This window comes from Drosophila montana, unplaced genomic scaffold (assembly GCF_035044405.1).
Source record: "Drosophila montana isolate Dmon_TW-CO22-7 unplaced genomic scaffold, ASM3504440v1 contig_1505_1, whole genome shotgun sequence".
NCBI lineage: Eukaryota > Metazoa > Arthropoda > Insecta > Diptera > Drosophilidae > Drosophila > Drosophila montana.
Window position 1 is genome coordinate 3,284,658 of NW_026996452.1, and position 19,692 is coordinate 3,304,349.

At 38.0% G+C, this 19,692-nt stretch overlaps 1 protein-coding gene and 3 non-coding genes across 7 annotated transcripts in view; 1 reads left to right on the forward strand and 3 right to left on the reverse strand.

The window, feature by feature from the left end:
• bnl (branchless) overlaps window positions 1-14,624 on the forward strand; it is a 76,440-nt gene extending 61,816 nt beyond the window's left edge. For 3 of the 4 annotated variants that reach the window (XM_064696874.1, XM_064696858.1, XM_064696867.1), the window contains exons 3-5: window positions 6,368-6,471; window positions 10,870-12,173; window positions 14,459-14,620. In XM_064696874.1, the coding sequence (XP_064552944.1) occupies window positions 6,368-6,471; window positions 10,870-12,173; window positions 14,459-14,525 (1,475 nt within the window). In that variant the 3' untranslated portion in view covers window positions 14,526-14,620. Of the gene's footprint in view, window positions 1-6,367; window positions 6,472-10,853; window positions 12,174-14,458 lie in introns of all 4 variants that reach the window. The other variant, XM_064696882.1, reaches the window with a different exon arrangement.
• On the reverse strand, window positions 3,409-3,482 carry TRNAT-AGU (transfer RNA threonine (anticodon AGU)). Its single transcript has one exon. It is a non-coding gene; the product is annotated as a tRNA-Thr (tRNA).
• Window positions 14,625-18,587: 3,963 nt separating the features above from the next.
• Window positions 18,588-18,660, reverse strand: TRNAA-AGC (transfer RNA alanine (anticodon AGC)). Its single transcript has one exon. It is a non-coding gene; the product is annotated as a tRNA-Ala (tRNA).
• Window positions 18,661-18,924: 264 nt separating this feature from the next.
• Window positions 18,925-18,997, reverse strand: TRNAV-CAC (transfer RNA valine (anticodon CAC)). The gene has a single exon. It is a non-coding gene; the product is annotated as a tRNA-Val (tRNA).
• Window positions 18,998-19,692: the final 695 nt, after the last annotated feature.

The window sequence follows — 19,692 nt, forward strand, 5'->3', positions numbered from 1 at the left end:
TTTGCAAAGGCTTAAACAAACTATTCTCTCGCTCTCACCAGCATTAATTTGCATGGTATTATTATAGCCATGCTCTTTTAAGCGATTAATCCCTACTCAAATAAAACTTTCAGCTGAAATTAAGTGGAGTTCGTGTCTGATCAGCTGATAATCACCTGTTGATCAACTTAAGCAACTGATCAATATTGATCGTGCGATAATATAATTGAATTAAACATGACTTTAATAGCTGACATACTGAGCAGCTGACAATTGTATAAAAAAACGATATGATCAATGGGGCGCATTTAGAAACCGATCACAGCCTCTAATGGCCAGTCAGCCAAATGAGTCAACACCTGCCCTGCGTAGAGCTGGGACCTAAACCTGTAGACGGACACGGGCCGCCGTGTCGCTTTATTCTTGGCCTAAAAAAAGCTGACGCGGCCCAAAACGGCAGGAGGCAGTCGCCGGTTGCCGTTGCCGTTGCCGTTGCCGGTTGCCGGTTGCCGTTTGCTGCCACAGACGCTGCCACAGACGCAACCACAGACGACGCCACTTGTCTTGTCGTGTCTCAAATTAATTAAAGACTCATCTACATATTTCATTTCCACTCCAACTGGTTGCGCCGATACAAGAAAATGCGGAAAACCAAAAACTTGACGCTGACCGCAACGTTGACAACGCTGCTGGCTGCGACGCCGACTGCGACGCTGGCAGCGGCGCGCGCAGCGGGCGCCTTCAAATTGGCCTGTCATTGGGCCAGGCGGGGCGGCAGCGTCAAAGGAGGGCGTGCCACGTTTTCGAAATGCGCCCACAAAATATTTTTCCATCATTTAAAGCTTTTTCTTTAACAACTTCTTTAAAAGTTTTTTTTTTGACATATTTTTTAACATGCATATTTTTTCATGTTTTTTCTTTTTTTAACATTTTTACAACAGCTACAAATTGTTTAGAGTTTGGTTGGCTTGTTTTAATTTGTAAGAACAACATGTTGCACATATTTTTCTGGCATATTTATATTTAAATCAGCCCAATACCGAACTTTCACTCAAAAACTTTTAGACAAAAGCGGCTTAGAGCAGCGGCCGGCCCTACACGGTGGGCCCCATACTTTACACATTATTAGACTAATTTAATCAAATCAATGCACTCTCAATATCTAAGTTCATTTTTCATTAATGAATTGGGCTTTAGTCTTTGGGCTTCATTTGCTAGAGATATCATTTAAGATTTTCGTTGATTCTTTCAAACGGTAGCTTTTTATGGTTAGGAGGTTACAGGCCATAAATTAGACGACAGTGAAAGCCACAAAGAGTTATAGATGGGCTAGTTTAGAGCCTCGCACAGCTGGGGGGACGTAGCTTATGTGATTGAGCGCAGCCTGACAAATCCCATCAATGTCCACGTTTCTATCATTACCGTTGATCTAGAAACTAATGAAAATGCTAAAACTAGCACATATGCAGGCATTTTCATAAAGTTTCTCATTTGCCAAATGTGGGCGTGGCCGGATTGACAACAACTATGCCAATCTATAGCAACCCCTAAGTCGTCAGCTGTCAATGTGTTTTCTAATTTATACTTATGCGCATTTGCCCTATCGGATATTGGGCGAATGCGCAGGAAATCCGTTGACAACCCCCTCAAAAAAAAAAAAAAAGACACACAAATATATATATAAAAAAAGATGCAATTCGATTATTGGCAAGCCGAACAATAGCTGCCGATATGATAATAATAATTGCGTACAGATACACGGGGGTAAAACAAAATATAAAAAAACGTAGCCAACTGTGAAAATGCGTGTGTTGGCAAACGTGCAAACGTTTATATTGAATGGGTGTTAATAAAAGATAAGATATGTATTCAATTTCAATTTTCTTGTGCTCCCTCCAAGGGTGAGAGCGCTGTCGGCTTTCCCACAGCCAGCCATATTTTCATAGGTAGTTTTCACTTTCATAACGGGGCCGCCATGCAATAAACATTTTTCCACTCCGAGCGCTAATAGATATGCGTATAAAGCGCTTATCTGAGCGCCCAGGCATATTCCGCAAAAACCCAATCTTAACTCTAAAGATTTATGGCCTTTGAATAGACAACTTAACTAAGCGGCCAATAATTATTTTTAAATGGCTACAAAGATCAGCTGCTCAATATGCCATGTATCTATAAGATACCATTTATTTGATTGATATGCGTTGACTCCGTAAATGCTATTAGATTGTCAAAATACGCTGCCCACATACATAAATTATAAAATAAAAAATATAAAAAAAAAAACAATACAAAACAACAAAGAAGAAACACAACTCGATCATAAAATCGGCGCACAGTAGTAAAAATCCATTGTGGTTGACTCTATAGGGCCTCTGTCAAATTATGTTAAATAACCACAAAGCGCTGCATAAATTGTATTATATGTCACACATCATTTTCTTTGTAAGTATAATTAAAAATATAAAAGAAAAATACATTTTTTTTTAAATATGCATGTGTTTTTTTATGTGCTTGACTTTTATGCACACATTAAAAAAAAAAACTTTTTGAAATATTTTTTTGTCAACTTTTATTGAAGAGCCGATCATAAATTTTATCATTATCGACTGTCGAGTCGGCGACAAAGTCTCGAAATTAAGGCCTCATTAGCATAAATTGTGCGCCTTCAACGGTGATTAACGGAGGAGTTTAACCACACGAGGGAGGTGGGGAAATATTTCAAGTTTGTCACATAACTCAATTCCGTACACCTTCCAGTAGAACTTCACCCTTTTGACAGGCATATTTTGACATTTTAATTATTGAGAGTGCGTGCCTTTCTGACTCGTCTACGTGCTTAATATGTGGGCAATTTAAAGCAGCTCAAATGCGTGCCTCGAATTTGGGATTCGAATTTGAGCAACTCATAATACGGATTCGATTTTTTGATTCTGCGTACGCTTCCTGTTCCCAAATACATATCACAGATTGGTTCAATGAACTGACGAGCAATTTGTGTGCTGCCAGCTCATTTATGGTTCAATAAATGATCATTCGAGTATTGTTATTATGCATTTATTTCACACCTCTACGAAGTGAAAAGTATTATTAGTTTGTATTGATTTTTTATCTGGATTGGCTTAGCTTGCTCAAACGAATTTTACCTTACAATATAAACTTAATAACTAGCAAAATTATTAGATAATCTGTTTTAATAATGGCGAGTTTCAAAGAATTTGTATTAATTTTACCTTTATTTAAAAATGTAAAGCCTTTTCAATTTTCATAGTTTAACTTAATACATAATTTTAAAATAATGTCTAAAAAACGTATACAAAAATACATATGTGTAAATATAATTTGATATACATATATTTAAAAATATTTATGCTTTAGAAAAAGCTTTTAAAATTTTAAAAAACTAACACGCGCGACAACTTTCGTATCGCTAGGCCCCGGCGAGATTCGAACTCACGATCTCCTGTTTACTAGACAGGCGCTTTAACCAACTAAGCCACGGCGCCACTTGCTAGCACTGCGCACAAAGTTCCATCACAAGCAGCACTGAGCGCACCACAAGTTTGCTCGCTGTGTGTTGTGAATAGGCGCTCTCGTTACCCTTCTCTCTCACTCGCTCTTGCTCAAAATGTTGTTGTTTTAGTTGCTGCTGCTGATTTGAGGGTTAAATTTAACACAGCAGCAGCAGCCGAGCAGAGCAGAGCAGAGCAGCAGCAACAACAACAGTAACAAGAATAAATGCGTGGAAATATGAATTTTGAGCGATTCGTTGTGCGACCCACACACATAATTCGAACTAAATGTTTTCATATGTATAACACATATGCATGTATATCGAAAAAAAAAAAAAAAATATTCAGATAAAAACAAGAAAAATTACTTATGTTAACTCGAGCTAAACAAATCGTTTTTTAAATGGGGCAAGCCAAGTGAAATGCAACACCAAAAGCGACATTTGGACACACACAAAGTGAAAGGCTGTCACTAGCAGCACCTCCCCTTCGGCCCCTTCTACAACGAACTCCCTCTACATTTTCTAACAAATGACCTGAAGCGCTTAGCATATCATTTATTTTAGTTTTTCTTTTCATTTTTGTATATATGTACATATATTTTTTTAAAGGCGCAATTGCATTAAAAACTGTGGCAATTATTCATGGCTTCGATTTTTGAATTTTAGCTGCGTGGAAATTATAAATCAAGCACTGGCTAACAATTTTACTTTTATCCGGCGGCAACTTTATAATTTCCGTTTTGCTGTAAATAAACGACCAGAAATGCATTTTAAAACACGCCTCAATGTTGTTTGTTGCTCCAGTTTGTTTAGCTTAGCTGCAGCTACAGATACGAATACAATAGATATATAGCTGCAACTACGGATACGCTGGGCCGTAAATCGCAAAAAGAGCTATTGAAACCAATTGTTGTATTTTTTTTAATATTTTTTTTTTATACTACTTTTTTTTGCGCCGCCCTGGCGTCTGCTTATCTTTGACACAGTTTTAGCAAAAAGTTCTATGCAAGCGTTTGTCATAACCGACATTTTTTACGCACTTACGCATATCACAAGCTTACGCCTACTTTCAATCAAGTTTTCTTGGAAAATTTCATCTAATATGTTGCCCTAGTTTAGTTTCCATTTGTCATAGCACATAACGTGCTCACATATTGCCAAAAGTTACCATCGTAAATATTTACTGGCGCCCTCTGCTGGCCGCCTGCCACATTTTCATTGACTTTTCCCGAGACATTTTGTTAGTGCTTATGCGCAACGCAAGTATTTCCCGTTTCCTTTAGACATAGCTCATAAAGTGCTCCCATAAAAACAAGCAAAATATGTTCTAGTTGGGAATGCCCGACTAGAGGATACCCTGAACCTTCTTGGTGGGAGTAGGTATAACAAGAAAGATACTTGATCTGTATATACTTTTCAGTCTGGCTCTTGAATATAAAAGCTCTTGAAACATAACAGAATTGCTCATCGCTTTTAAAAGTGGCAAGTTATCGATTATAGGAAAATTCTCATAGTGCGTAGGCACCAGGAGGACCTACGTACTCTCTGGTCTCTGGCTCTTAAAGGTTCTGAGATCCTTGCGTTCATACATACGGACAGACGGACGGACATGCCTGGTCCGACTCGGCTATTTGTGCTGATCAATAATATATATACTTCCTTCTCCCTGTTAAATACATTTTCACAAGCCCAATTTACCCAATTTAAATGAGTCCAAGGTATAAATATACTCTACTTTTTTGCTAGCGCCATCTGTTGGCCAATCAGCGCGCCTTTATCCATGTAATTCATAGTTGATCATTACCGTAACGTAAACAACTTTTAAAAGAAAACACACTCAGTTTTCATTCATTTTCGATTGGCGTCAAAAATCAATTTTTCCATCACTCAAGTGGGCACTCAATGGCTTTTGACTGCAGCCAAAAATCAGATCTTCGAAGTGTGTTCCGGCATTAACTCCCTGCAAGGCGCACTAATAATTTTGTTCATACATTTTTGTACTTTTGGGCTGCTTTGATGATCTCCGCGGCAGCTGCTAAGACTTCAATTGGTTCATAACAAGCTGCAGTTCAAGTATTTAAACAAATCTTGTTTATTATGCACCAAGTGCATAAGGTTCATTGAACGTGTGTGTGTGTGTGGGTGTCTGTGTGTGTCTGTGTGTGTGGTTGTGCCGGCAACAAAGTGCTGACACACTTTGGCCAGGCAACACAACAGGCAACTGGGAATTGACAGGCCGTTGCCGGGCGGGCGGTCCCTGCGGCCACACAAGTGGTTTGACCTTTACAATGTGCCTGAACTTGAAATTCACTGCGATTCAAGTGCGGCAATTTCAATTAACCTCCTCTTAAAATATGCCATTTATAACCTCACTTTAGACGGCAACGCCCCAGCTAGAGTTGACAAATTTCGCACAGCAGTGGCGCAGCACGCTAAACTCTTGGGCTAGCTCTATGCCATGATTAAGTGCGAGTTCGAATACGGAGGGCGTATTTTACTTTGTCTGATTAAATGTTGTTTTTTTTATTATTTTTTATGGGATCGTAATAGCTTTTTGATATACGTTGCTTGTTTGGATAGCCGTAAGTGCGGGCTAAATTTCGAGTCTGCTGGCCAAAGCGTAGCTGCAATTTCTTTTGACAGCATTTAAAGTGTCGGACATTTAATTAACAGCTTTGGCTGTGTCTGGGCTGGGCTGAACTGGCTCTGGGCTTTGGGCACTTCACTGACATCCTGACACACTGGTTCTGGGTCGGCTAATCAAGCGGCTTTTGTGTGTGTGTTTTTTTTTATTATATCTCTTTTTTTTCTGAAGTCGTAGCTGGAAATTGATTGATAATTAATTAATACTTGTGCCCTGCTTTCTTTTCTTTTTAGCCATTCTGCAGCGCTCAACTGTGGATGTGGGTCGTATTAAGATACAAAGTGTGGCCACCTGCTTGTATCTGTGCATGGATGCTTGTGGCGCAACCTATGCCTCGGTAAGTAAACAATACAATAATATAGTAATTACAGATACTATTAGAACTAGTCTTTAGACTAGGGATTACGCGGGAAATGTTACTATTTTAATTCCATTTCATTTCACATAATCTTATTCCACTTATTCCGGACTTTTTGGCAATGTGTTCTGCAGATAAAATATCCCGATAAAATATTCGATTCAGATTTCAGTTCTCTTCTGTCTTTCGCCTTCTCTTAAAATTCTTGACCCTAGTTCCGCTCGTGCCAATAATATAGTGCCTTTCTAATTTCATTAGTTCCATTAGTTATTGCATTTTTGTAATTATTCCGTTATTATATAAACCTGTTTCTATTGTAGATATTGATAGCTATAAATTTAATACAATTCAGTCTATTCCTCTCGCCTCGAGGTTATTTAAATAAAAAATCAAACTCTAATTTATAAGACAAAAATATCCCTTTTGTATAAACTTTCGAATCTAAGAATATTATAAATTCGAATCTCTTCTAACCAAAAGTCAATTTTAATCCCTCTTCTCGTCTCTAAGTCCTAGATTTTCCGACCCAATTATTTTGCACGTGACGCCAATTGTCGCACAGATAATAAACTAAATTCTGATGGATTGTTTTCATTGTATTTGAAATTATGATTTCAATTATAATTATGTGGCCTTATCTTCAACTGAAGCGGCAAATTTCGATAATGCCCAATAACAAAGGCTCAAACAAACAAAAGATCCAGCCATAAATAACAACATTAAGTGCGACGAGTGAAGTGAGCAACAACAAAAAGCCTCAAGGAAACAACAACAAACAGAACACACGTAAAGATATCCCTATCCCTAGTCCTTGTATATATACATTATTCAGGGCATTCGAATGGGTTTTGGTTTCGGTTTGTTTTATTTTATATATTTGTTTTTTTTTTTTTTTTTTTGGGGTGCGTCGTCAAGTGGCAAGTGAGCAGGGTCCTGGCGTGTCCTGTCGATAATTAATGTGACACTTTCTGGCCGACGACTCCCCGCTGCAATGCGCGTCGCATTTCTCACCGCCTGGCGCCAAGCGGCGGCTGCATTGTTGTTGTTGTTGTTGTTGCTGTTGTTTCGCTTTGGTTACTGTTGAGAATTTGAGTTTTGTCGCCGCCCTTTGACCTTTTGCGCATGCAGCAGCCAAAATAGACGCATTTGTGCCAATTCTGTCAGGCGAGGCGCGTTTTGTATCTGACAGATACAGATACAGATACATTTGCAGCCATAGCTGCAGATACTTGCTGTTGATTGATGCGCTTCAACGCGCAACGCGGCAACGCTTCGCTTTGCCGTTGCGGCCCTTTTGATGGCGCCGCATTTTTCAAGCATTTCACTAAGTTGGTCAAGTGGGCGTTGTATTTGGGCGGCTTTTGTTTATTTTGGCGACCGTCCGCCAGAGTCTGTGCATTTCTAAAGAACCAGCCAGCGAATGGACTCTCTCTCTCTCCTCCCTCCCCCCTCTCTCTGCCCACTCGCTGAAATTTCATGATTTCCGGCCAAAACTTCGAGCTGTGAGTACGAATTGGATTTGGTTTTTTTTTTGGGCAACGGAAGTGGCCACAATTTGTATTGGCCGACTTGAGCATTTCCGGCGTAATTTTAGATAGAGCGAGTTCTTTAATTTGTAATTTTAATTTCATTAATTTGTCACATGACTCATATAACTAAATAAGAAGTTTAATGATTTATAGTTTTTTTATGTATACAAAATTTGTATGGTCAAAAGAAACATAAAAATTAGTTTGTTTTAGTTTAGTGAATATATGCGGATACCAAAAAAAAAAAAAATAAATATAACTAGTTTCTTAAAATCATTCTTTGCTTTTTTGTTTTCAAATTGCATGTTATTGAGAATTTCTAAAATTTGAATTAAAAAATTGCTTACTATTTCAATTATCATTTATAATTTTGCATACATTTCTTATTATTAATTGTATTATTATTATTTTTGTTGTTATTATGATTAGTAATTATCTTTTCATGATAATTATTATTATTTTTTATAATTATTATTATAATATTATTACTACTACTTTAATTATAATTGTTCTTATTTTTATTATCAATGTTATAAGTTATTTATTAATATATTAGATTTTATTTGTTATTTATTATTTAAATCATATAAATCGGAAGTTATAGAATATTTGTTATATTTCTTAATATTTAACAAACTGACAAAAATTTTAAACGATTTGCTTACGACCTATTAGAGTTATTTTTACTGTGCTGAAAGAGCAGGTGCTAGGCCAAAAGTCCCCTGCATAAAATTTAAATAGCTCATTTAAATATATATATATATATATATATATACATATATATTTCCATTAAAGTCGCTTTCTCAGCAGTTTTAAAATAGATTTGCATGCACTTGCGAATTGTTTTCCTTTTTGTTGTTTCCCGCATTGTGCTCTCCCTTCCCATTGCCGCGCCTTAATGCATTTTGAAATGCCAGCAGCGTTGCGATCTTGTGACCGTGTGGCAGCTGATTTGATTAGCTGCCTAATGGGGCAGCTAATTGAAATCCCAAAACGTTTGCCAATTCATAAATTTGTTGGCACCCAAAGAACAGAGGGACAGACAGAGAGAGAGAGAGAGAGAGAGAGAGAGAGAGAGAGAGAGAGATACGCGCGTGAGTCAGCGTCTGGGCCAACGGTGTTGGCCAATTAAAATGTTTTAGCCATAAGTATATAAATGTGATTATTAATTTGCATAATTTGAACTGTGACTGGAATCTCTGAGCTGGCAGCCAGAACAGACAAAAAGCCGACCGCCCGCGGTGCATGCACCACGGCGATCAATTAATGCCCAGTCATGCCCAGTCCATTGCCAATGAATATGTTGCGGCATTATCATTGTTATGGTCCTGTTCAGCTGATAAAGTCGGGCCCAAAAGAATGTGGTTGCGCTTGAGTGGTACCGTTTTTCGTTTCTTTTGGTTTTGTTGTAGGCGTGTGTCTAACACTGACCCTTGACCCTTTCCACCTGGCGCCAGCCTGATAAGCGGCAAGTGCTCAGCTAATGGCTTTTGATATGCCAGCAGACAACTTCATTTCCTTTCTAACTGCAATTTTCACTTAATTTAAGTCCAAAAATAGCCGGAAAATCTTCGGAAAAGAATCATAAAAGACGCTGCCTGCGACGCGCCCTGCCACATTCTGTTGTCACATATGTCAAAAACTGTTGTCTAGCCGCGGGCGTAGAGGACCTTTGAAATGGCGTCAACATGTTTAACCGTATTTTGCAGACTGAAAGCGCCCCTTTTCGCATTTTGTTCACATTAACAACCCAACCCCACTTGATGCCTCATTTCATATCAAATTGGTGTAGCCGGCAGCCGGCGCGACATTTGGTCTGATTAATTTCTAAATTTAAGCGTCGACATTTGCCACATGGCAGTTGGGTGAGTTTTCTTCTCTTTTTGTTTTGCCTGAGAAGAGTTTTTCGCTCTTTTGCTGGGCGCAACAATTTTAATTGCCTGACAAGCGAATTAATTCAATGTTGTTAATTGAATTTGATCTGCCGATGGGCAAACAACAAAGCGCTGCGGCGCATCTAAAGGCCAGAGAGACGCAAGATCACAGCCGGGGCCTCAATCCTTTGTAGCTGTTTTACATTTCTACCTAAACCATGAATAGTTGAAGTCTGCGACTTGTTTTGTTGTCCTTTTGTGCGGCTGTCATGTGGCATTCATAAAGTAGGCAACTTTATGGTCAGTGTCAATGTCAGGGTCAGGGTCAGCGTCAGGCACAGTGTGCCGGCGTCTATCGATGGCCAACGCCGATAGCGAGCACATCCTGTGATAATGAGCACATTTATCTAACAGATACGCGTTCCTTTTAGATACAAAAGGCCACCGACAACAAGCAACACCCATTGCCAACTGTGTAGGTAGCCCTCAGGCATTTAGGTTCCTATTCAAATATGGTCAACTGGCGGGTTTTCTTGCTAAAGCTGGCCCTGTTGTTTGTTATGCATATGAGAAACCATCAACGCAGCCATAAGATAGTTGATGATCTCTATGATAGGGCAATTGAACGTTTTGTATTTATAAAATACACAAAAAAAAAAAACAGCGTGTGATCTATATTTGAAGTCTATTAAACTGTCTCGCTGAAGCCTTAAGGTGGTATTTCTTTCTTCCATAGATGCTAAGAAACTGTAAAGAAGCTGTTAAATGTACAGCTGTTAGCCTACATTGCCATTAACATACATGCCAAAGGTGTTAACAGTAAATGTCAAGACTTGCTAACAGAGCAGTGTTACCTAACATTTCGTTAACATAACATATTATTCCCTCTAACATATCAAGCTGTCTTCTAAACGTATTTATATGTTGCCTATTTTATAGTCAAATAATTTAATTCTAGTTCTCAACTGTTACAGAAAGACTTCACCGACGACTGTGTCTTCAACGAGAATGTGGAGCTGCATAATTACAACACATACTCCTCCACATACAACTCGAATTCGAGGCGAAAATTCTATTTGGCGCTAAATCGTTATGGTGCGCCGCGTCGCACGCAAATTCCGGCCACCAGGACATTGGGCAAGCTGTCCACGTACACGAATGCGATCACCGAGACGGTGCCGCAGGAGCGTGTCGAGCAGCTGATAGCCAAGAATTTTGGGGCCAATCGCGTCCAGCATGGCGTGCGCCAACTCTGTGATACCGGCAAGCCGCTGATAGAGCTCATCGACGCGGCACACTTCATGCCGCGACCGAAATGTAGCAGTAGCAGTGGCAGCAGTGGCAGCGGCAGCAGCAGCAGCAGCAGCAGCAGCAGCAGCAGCAGCAGCAGCAGCAGCAGCAGCAGCAGTAGCAGCAGCAGCAGTAGTAGTGGTAGCAGTAGTGTTCCTGTGCCTGAGTTCAGGTCCAGCAGCCTGCATAGTATTAGTAACAATAGTCAAAGCGACAACGGCCATATTAGCAGTAGCATTAACAGTAACAATAGCACTAGCAGTAACATTAGCAGTAGCATTAACAGTAACAGTAGCAATAGCAGTAAAGTTAACCGGCCCAGGAGGAAGAAAAACCAGCGCAAGTGCCGGCCAAATGATGAAAATTGCCTGAAGCGGGTCGCGGCCGCCGGTACAGGTGCGGGTGCGGGTGCGGGTGCTTTGCGCAAACGCGGCCCCAAGGCTCAAGGCGGCAAGAAGTCGCCTGGAGCGGGAGCAGGCAAGCGCACACACGCAGCAGCAGGCGCCAACAAGGGCGCACAGCATAAGCCCCGGGCCCAGGGCAACGCGGGCGGCAAAAAAAAGCACCCCAAAGGCGCCAAACCGCGGCCCAATGCTGGCGGCAAAAAACAGAGGGGAGGCAACGCGGGCAAACGCCTTGTCACAAAGAGGCTGCAGCGCTTGTTAGAGCTGAGCAGCACGACAACAACAACAACAACAACAGCAGCAACAACAACAACAACGAGCAGCGGTAGCAGCAGAATGGCCAGCAGCCTAGCAACGCCGGGTGACAGCTGGGAGAGCAGCTCGCCGCTGCCGGCGCTGGCGCTCAGCGAGACCAGCGATCGTGTCGAGCGCAATGTGCGCATGCCACCAGCCAGCGCTGAGGAGGACCTGGAGGAGGAGGAGCACGAGAACGAGCCAGAGATGGACTCGGAGGAGGAGAACAGCGATGAGGATGCACGCAGCTCCGCTGGAGACGATTCGCTCTACTACGATCAACTTGATTTGTGAGTTTGCCTAAAAACAAATTATAAAATTTATATAAACCAAAAAAAAAAAAAAAATAAACAAATACTATCCTAACTTTTCAAATTCTCTACTTTTTCAAAATTTATTAAAAAACAACATTTTTAACTTAGCAACTTTTTTTTTGGCATATTATTCTTGATCTTATTGGCATTAATTTTTGACCTTACATTTCTCACATTTTGTACCGTTGCGAAATTATTTTGACATCTAATTTATTTTTGGTTGTTGTGTTTTTCTTTTTGTTTTCAAACATTAATATCTAATATTTTTTTTTATATTTTCAAAATTTCTATTACTCCTTTTAATTGGTATTTATTAATATTTGGATATACTTTCTGGTATTTTGAAACGTACAAAGTGTGGAAAGTTGTTGAATTGATGATGAATTTGATTTATTTTGAAGGCATTTAAATGGAATTGCAAAGAAAACATAATTATTGGGATTGTATGTAAGCCCAGTATATGATTAAGAAATCGAGCAGGATCTTGTAAAAAGTTTGGCTTGAGTATGCGATATTGTAATTTGCAAGTTTTCAAACATACACACGCACACACACATACCGAACACACACCAACAAACGCATTACACTGCACAACACATGCAAACAACACATCACTCCTACACTTATGTATGTATGTACATCATATGTATGTCATCATAAACCCAACGACTGTGGTTCTAAGAAGTATTTTTGATGCAGCACACGAAATAAAATCGATAAGTATCGATAAGTCTTGTGTGCCTGCCTAAACAATGCAAACTATCAAGAAGAAAAAGAATATCAACATAAATAAATGTATTACAAACGGAGTCTCGAGTATTTTCTATTATTTTTCTTTTTGGTTTTTAATTTTGATTTTAAGTACTTTTCCATTGACACCGAACCATCATGCAAATGTATAAAATAAATATCAAATAGCACGCTCATTTTATATTTTATTATAAATATTTTTTACTAGCCAAATATATTTAGCCATGCATTATTTTATTTATAGCTGTTTACAGCCAACTTTCGAAATACTTGAGTCTCTGATAAAAAACTATTCAACAGATAACATGAATAATACTCAAAAATACGACCACTCAAGACCTAGAAAAGCTCAACCGTAATGCAAACTTGCAAAAGTATAAAATATGTATTCCTTATTATAAATAATATTATATAATAACAACAAGAGTCTATTTGTAGGTGTAAAATGTGACAATTCGAATAGTTCGCATGCGAAATTTGTTTTGTAAATAGTTTTACGATTATGATGCGTCAGCTGATTATGATTACCTATACCTACTATGCATATATATATATGTATATATATATTCAATTTTTGTGGTATTGTCGAATTCGAACCTCGCTGCCTCTCAGTGCGTATTTTAAGCCATGTAAACCAATCTTAAGTGCGGCAACAACGAAAACTATTATAATCCCAAAAGCCATAAACGAAACAATGAAGCCAACGACAAACGAAAAACTAAAAAAAAAAATTTGAAACAAAAAAAAAAGAACTCACAAATCAATAAATTGTATTTTAATTAATAGTTTAGACTAACCTGTAATTATTTTATTTATTTGCTACAAATACGATAAATGTGCGTGAACTTAAATGATATACATTTAATTTACAAATAATATACTTTTTAGGTTATTAATTTATTATATTTTACTTTACAAAACAAAAAACAAACAACATTTATTTATACATTTTAACTATTAAGTTTTGTCCTAAAATTGTAGACTAACAAATTTTTTAGTTATAAATAAATTTACGCATTAAAAATTCTACAATTATTGCGCTGCAGCGCAACGAAAACAGCATGAAAAACAAAATATTCAAACTAAAAAATAAACAAAAATAAAAATTAAAATTATATAAAAATTAATATAAACAATTTGTTTTTGCAACTGAGTGGAAACGAGCATAAATAAAAAAAATAAAAGAAAATAATATTTTAATGGTAAGCGTGGCGTAGTTAGAAAAAAAGTTAATAAAACGTGATATATCATGTTTTAGTTGGGTTTAGCATTGTTTATTTGCATGGTTTTTGAAAATTATTAAAAATATTAATTCATTTTGGCATTTTGCACGTAACAAACACACAAAAATGAAATGCAAACTACAAAATTCCATAGTAATATTTGACTTTCGGCATGCAATTCATTTTTATGCCCAAAAAAAAAAAAAAAAAGAAAAAAAACCAAAATTAAATCTCAAAATTACCCTATCCCCGAAATCTTATCTAATACCATTTCTATGCACTTTACAGCCTCCAATTGCTGTTCCTACAGCTGCTGCTGATTATGCTCTGGCTACAGCCGAGTACCGCCCTCTGAGTTGGCTAACTGGGAATATACAAGTATCTAGACGTACCACCGAAACACACAAGCTATAGTTCCTGATCTAATTTATAGGCCTAAGTTTCTATTCAACTTACTATAAAACCTTAATTATAGTATTTAAATATAGGCACCTTTTGTTTAGTTTAAACACAATTTCTATTATTTAAGACTGAAGACTATGAAATTATAAGAGAGAAAATGGAAAATCAAATTGCATGAAATAAATTATACTATGCTTAAAACATTCTAAAAATATTAATGAGCGTTTAATTTGTTCCTTCATTTTTGTTTTTTTTTTTCATTGGGTTGATTTTTTAAACGATCTATAGATGTTTCGTGCTCGAACCACTTAGTTTGCTAAAAATTTATGCGTTTTGCTGCTTATATTTTTGGACCAGTAAAACTCTCGACAGCCTCCAAGGCGGGACGTTCAGTTTTTTATTCTATAAACAAGCAACGGGCGGTGGGCAAACTATTTGTTGTTTTAATTTAACTTCAGTTTTTCGATTACTAGATGCAGCAGTTTTTTCTCTTTCTACATTTTAGGCACTGTTTGTTGGTTTTTATGGGCCATCTTTATGTGATTTATTTGGCATGGAATACCAAAACCAAACCTATCTATTGTCTAGCAATACGAGCAGCTGGCAGCCAAATAGTATTATCAGCAACTGAGAGAGAGAGAGGCACTATCTCTGTTAAGTAATCTCCCATTCTCTCTCTCTCTCTCTCTCTCTCTCTGTCAGACGACTGTCAAAGACCTTTTGTCGTAATAGCCAGACGCTAGCACGTGTGGCAACAGGCAAGATCATGTGGTGTGCGAGCAGCTGGTGCTATTGCTATTGCAAAAATAACGCATACGTAGCGGCTGCTATAATTGAAAAAATTACGGTGAGAAAAACTACGATTTGCGCTCAAATTACGACAAACATAATATATAGAGTGGGCGACAAATGCTTAACGAACGCCCCCTAGCTCAAAATGTCAAGTGCGGAGACTCTGCACCCATTGTTATAGACCCAGACCCAGTTCCATACATACATATGTACATATGTGAGACAAGTCACGTAGGCCTTGAAATGGCGAAATTGTGACGACAACTGCGGCTGTTGCCGTTTGCTCAGGTTCCCACATTCACATTCATTCATTCAACGCTGCTGATATTTTCGCATGAATAGACGAAACACGAGGCAACTGGCAAACGGAGCAGTCATCATCACACAAAGCTCTGCAGCACTTGGCAACAGAATAGAATTTGCGGGAGCTGGGCGCGTATCGTGAGTTCTCACGTGTCACGAATGCACAGGACCTCTAAACGATAGTTAAGTGTTGCAAAACAGGATTTATTGTCGGATAATTTGGTATTCGATTGATTTGACTGAAACATGACTCGATCGTGTTGCTGTTGGGTACTCTAACATGTAAGAACAGCATTTTTTTTTTGTTTTTCGCATCCGACTAACAAGAAATAATGCAACTTTCCACAAAATAAAACTACTTAGCCCAAACGTGACGTAGCAAAATATTGCCTAAGAGTCTACCAAGCAAAAAGAAAACCTTTAAATTATAAAGTCTAATTGAATTTACCAAATTTATCCACGACTTTTTTTCCAACTTCGTTAGAAGCTGAAATATTAATATATATATATCGGTCAGGTAGTATTTGAAAGAGTTTTCAATCCATTTTCCTGGTTAGCTGGTCTTAAAAGCAATGCTTATTTAATAAACTGTTTCAAATAAGAAAAATGTAGATAATCAAAGAAAATGCTTGCTTAATAACAACAACATTTGCCTGTACACAATTTGAAAGCGTGTTCACAAATTATTTTACGTGCTCATCGTGCCTCGTGTTTACAATGCCGTGCCGCTGCCATCTTTAGATTTGCAGCAACAGACGAAACACAAAAAAAAAACATATCAGCATAAAGCATAAAGCATAAGGTTCGATGACGTCGCAGTCGACGTCGCAGTCGACGTCGCTCGGCACGCGCACTTCCACAAATTTGTGAAAAAACGGAGAAAAGAAAACGAAAACAAAAATTTGCCACTGCTTATCAGGCAATTCTGATGATCATAATGACACGGCGAAGGTGCCGGCGTTTCCTTTCACTACCGCGCTCTCTCTCTCTCTGTATCTCTCCCTCTCACACCCTCCCTCTCGCTGCCGCTGAATGCGCATTGTGCTGATATCAGAGCAATTGGGGCTGTCGCTGATTAGAGGCCGGTGGAAGTTCAAATAAGAATCCGCCGGCTGTTTGGCTTTCACTTGTGCGCGTCGTCAGCTGATCGCGCACCGTTGTAATTGACGTGTCTAATTGGAATATTGTTGAAGAAATTGAAGAAAACTTTGGATTCCGTTTTGTAAAGGTTAGCAGGGGTTATATCTAGGTGGCATTATCTGAAATTGCTCTAGGTCGCGTTTCCCTTGCATTTGTGTAGATAATTCATTGGTTTTTGATTAGATAATTAATGCACAGCCATATATTTATAGATATAGATTCGTTTATTGAAGTGGGGAATCAAGTAAATAATTTCCTATTAGAAAAATATTAGTTTATTTAATTAAATATCCCGACTATTATAAAAACGCGCTAAAAGTTTTACTCCCAATTGTATTCCCAAGGTTTTCTTCCATTTTTATGGACAAACCGTCTTGTGATATAATATACTTCAAAGCACGAAATCATTAATAAATTTACCATTTACGATATTTGTTGAACAAAGAGACAAAAAATTGTATTTAAAAAAAATATTTTTTGCCATTTAATTTTAATAAAATTACAATTATTTATAATAGGACGCAAATGTGCTGAACACTTTCAACATTTGCACACTCCCTGAAATATTCGCAAATTTCTTCGCATTAGGGTATTAAAGTTTCGGCTTTTACGATATTGATTTAGTCGCTTAGGTTTATGTCTACGTCTGCAATCGATTGTTTATTTTATTTTCCACAGTTTTATGGTCATTCGAGTATATCGGTTTTGATTTTCAGTTTATGCATGGCTGTAACTCTGTCTACGTGACGTATAGAGAATACACCGTTTTGACTGAATCACACGCAACAGGTAATGCCCCCGGCAGCACAGGCAACAACAGCTGGTTAACCGGCTGAACTGCAATTATTTAATGGCAATGCCAATGCCATTAATAGAAGGCGAATCTAATGAGGAGTCCACAGATTAGATAGCACATTTAGACATTAGACCAGTGGCAACTGATCACCACCCGGCTGGATACCCGGACATCGGGTAACCTGTTTTCATTTGACTGAAAGGGGCTTCATCTTTCAATGACTACAGTGTAAAACTTTCGATTTTCCGCATTTCTTAAGTGTTTGTTAAACAGATAGGTGAAAATAAGTTTTTTTTTAAATATTCGGTCATTTTAGATAGTTATGCTAACTTAGCTTACAAATTGTTTATTCAATAAATTTGAATAAAAGATTTCTGTTAAAAAACTTAGTTATTTCGTTTTATCTGTTTGCTTTGAAATTCTTCTACTACAATTCGTTATACATTTACTTTTCCGCTTAAGTTAATATTTTGACACTTACGCAAGAAGTGTTGGAAAATATTATGAAAAGTGTTGAAAATTTACAGAATTCCAGTTAAATTCAATTAGATTTTAATCAACGCAACATGACGGAAATGTCTGCATTTTCCACGAGTTTCGGTTGGTTCCCCCCCTTCCGTAGGTTGTCTTTCTAGTTCATGGCCTGCATTTGCGTGAATATGATGAATATGCTTAATTGGATTAGCGTCGGCGACTTCTGCCCTGGCTTCTTTTACTCTTCCTGCTCGAAGCAATGGGCGCACAGCCGGGAAACGAGCAAAAGCTAAAGCTGAAACCCGATTGCATAACATGTCAGTTCGGGTTTTGGATGGGAAGCGTGTGAAAATCGCATTTTAGAACCATTTAAATTGAATTGAGATGTAGCCAGCATAATTTCTAAGCCAAATAGTTGGACAGGGCTTGGGCACAAATGTTGCAGCCTGCCTTGTCAGTTACAAGTAGAAAAAATATTAAAAATAAAACATGAAGACAAAAAAAATTCCTTGGAGATGCGGGGCATCGATCCCCGTACCTCTCACATGCTAAGCGAGCGCTCTACCATCTGAGCTACATCCCCATATAAGCACACAACAGTTGAGTTGCTAGTTAAGGGCTTTTCCACTATGCAAGACCGTTCTAAAACAGCAGCAGTAGATGAGCCCTTGACAAATGGAGCAAAAAGCTTTTGTATCAAAAGCTTTAAGCTCTAACGATTGAAAGTTTTGCATTTAAATTAAACAAACAATTTTAATGCAAAATAGCGCATAACTAACATTATTCTTTAATTTAAAAAAAACATTATTTTTATTATATATTATGTATCTAAAATATTCAAAAGAATTGTTCCCGCCCGGGTTCGAACCGGGGACCTTGTGCGTGTGAAGCACACGTGATAACCACTACACTACGGAAACCTGTATGCCAAGAGTGCCCAAACAATGTTTAGTTTACGAATGGAAGTAAATGGAGAAAGTAAATCCTCTAGATTATATAAGGGAAATTTTATAAGCCCAGCAAAATAAAAACATACATTTAAAGAAAAATGTGTTCCTAGGCTTCGATAAAATACCTGCACTTTTAAATATAGCTATTTTCAATTTTATATTGTTGGTTTAAATGTGGAATCTGTCAATAAAGCCCATTCAATTTGAAAGTGTACTTTCTACCACCAATTCAACACAAATTTAATAGAACATTCCGTTTCCGCTATGGGTGGCATGCGTTGAGTGCGCTGCCCAATAAAAGACGCTGGGGTTAATAAATGGAAACCATAAAAGTGTCAGGATTGGAAGTCATGCGGGGGCTGACATTGGCGGCTCGTTAAACAGTTGAAATTGGTGCGTGTGTGCCGAGGGTTGTATGTTTATAAATATAATACACACCTAAATGATCGTAAAACGAGGCTCATTAAAAGGGAATAAAACTACCAAAAGGTGCATGCATGGGAGTAGGCACATAAATATGTACATTTACACGTGTTGATATTGACGTTGCTTGCGTGTAAGCTGGCACAAACACGCATGAACTTGATTTCAAGGAAAATAATTACACATGTAAGCACCTAAATATAACTCTAAAATTGCGTGCAAAAATTCGTAATAAAAAAATT